Source organism: Bactrocera latifrons, unplaced genomic scaffold (assembly GCF_001853355.1).
Source record: "Bactrocera latifrons isolate USDA-ARS-PBARC rearing strain unplaced genomic scaffold, ASM185335v1 scaffold_5, whole genome shotgun sequence".
Lineage (NCBI taxonomy): Eukaryota > Metazoa > Arthropoda > Insecta > Diptera > Tephritidae > Bactrocera > Bactrocera latifrons.
Genome location: NW_017537156.1, coordinates 2,071,753 through 2,073,009, shown reverse-complemented (window position 1 = coordinate 2,073,009; position 1,257 = coordinate 2,071,753). Strand labels below are relative to the sequence as shown.

Genomic DNA, 1,257 nt, shown 5'->3' with positions numbered 1-1,257 from the left:
AAGGTTAATTTCGTTTTATAAATTACAATAATTTTTTTTTTGTCTCGTACTCGTGCGGAAAGTTAAGTCCTTTTCAATATTATGATTATTAAAAAATTAATAATACTAATAAATAAAAGAAATTGCTTTGTTTTTGTTGTACTTTGCCAACAATTTAGTAAATTCACATTTATTGCTTGGTTTAACTCTTTTTTACATTCAGTAAGTTGTTGTAATGTGGTGTGGTCAACCATATTTACAATAAAAACAATTGAATACAAATAGAAATTGAATAATTAAAGAAGATGCCATTCCAAAACCACAAAACGCCGAAATATCTTTCGACTCGATCTTAGGATAAATTGCCATTATTAATAAATGAGTATATTTTATAATTTTTGTTTTTTAACTAAATTCATCTGTGTTGGGATTTTTATCATTAGTTTTTGTGTGTAATTTATTATGCTAATTGTTTGCGCGTAAGTGTAGACACCGTTGCATGTTAGCGCTGAGCGTCTACTTCCAAAGCAAATCACTTGTTTTTAAGCCTTCTACCAAATTTATGCCGCTTTCCCCCCGTAGCTGTTGCCAGTTGCCAATATTTTGCTCGGTGGTGTTGCTTTTGTTGTTACTGCTATATAATATAATATATAATAAAAATTGGGTTTCTGTATATATATATTTTTTTTTCTTTTCACTTAATAAACATATAACTTTATATTTAAAAATATTTGTTGTTGTTGGTATTGTTCTAACTGCGCCGCTTCTCTGCTGAAAGCAACACCCGTTCCGATGTTGCCAAATTGCTCGTACATCATGATTTTATGCTGGTGTTTCTGGGGCGTGATCCTAGAAGAATCGTTTAAAATTAAGTTCGATATGTCAATGTGGGTGTAGAAGCTCTTAAGGTCACACGGATTGGCGGGCAAAGTGCGCAGAGACATGATGGTGGTGACATCATCATTCACAGATTTCTAGGGATGCATACAATTTTTTGGAGATAACGGTTGGTTGGTGCTTTGGCTCTTTGGTTGGGGTGGTCATGACTCATATGTACATATGTATGTATGAATTTCATTCCATACAACACGTGCGGGTAAATAACTAGATGGGAGTCGACTCATTTCAAACCAAAATTCATATAAAAACTCAAAGAGGAAATCGTCGAGTGGAAACAGCGAAAAATCACTTAGTACTAAAGATATTTACAATTGTAAGTGATTTGAGTGTAACTGGGTGAATTTATAAAAAATTAAAATAAAATAAAAAATTTATAAA

At 32.0% G+C, this 1,257-nt stretch overlaps 1 protein-coding gene across 1 annotated transcript in view; it reads right to left on the bottom strand.

Moving 5' to 3' along the window:
* Positions 1 to 126: 126 nt before the first annotated feature.
* Positions 127 to 1,257, bottom strand: part of LOC108973724 (troponin I) — a gene marked incomplete in the record, with an annotated part of 28,807 nt that continues 27,676 nt past the window's right edge. Inside the window, 1 exon segment of the mRNA XM_018941170.1 lies at positions 127 to 828. Coding sequence (XP_018796715.1) covers positions 802 to 828 — 27 coding nt within the window.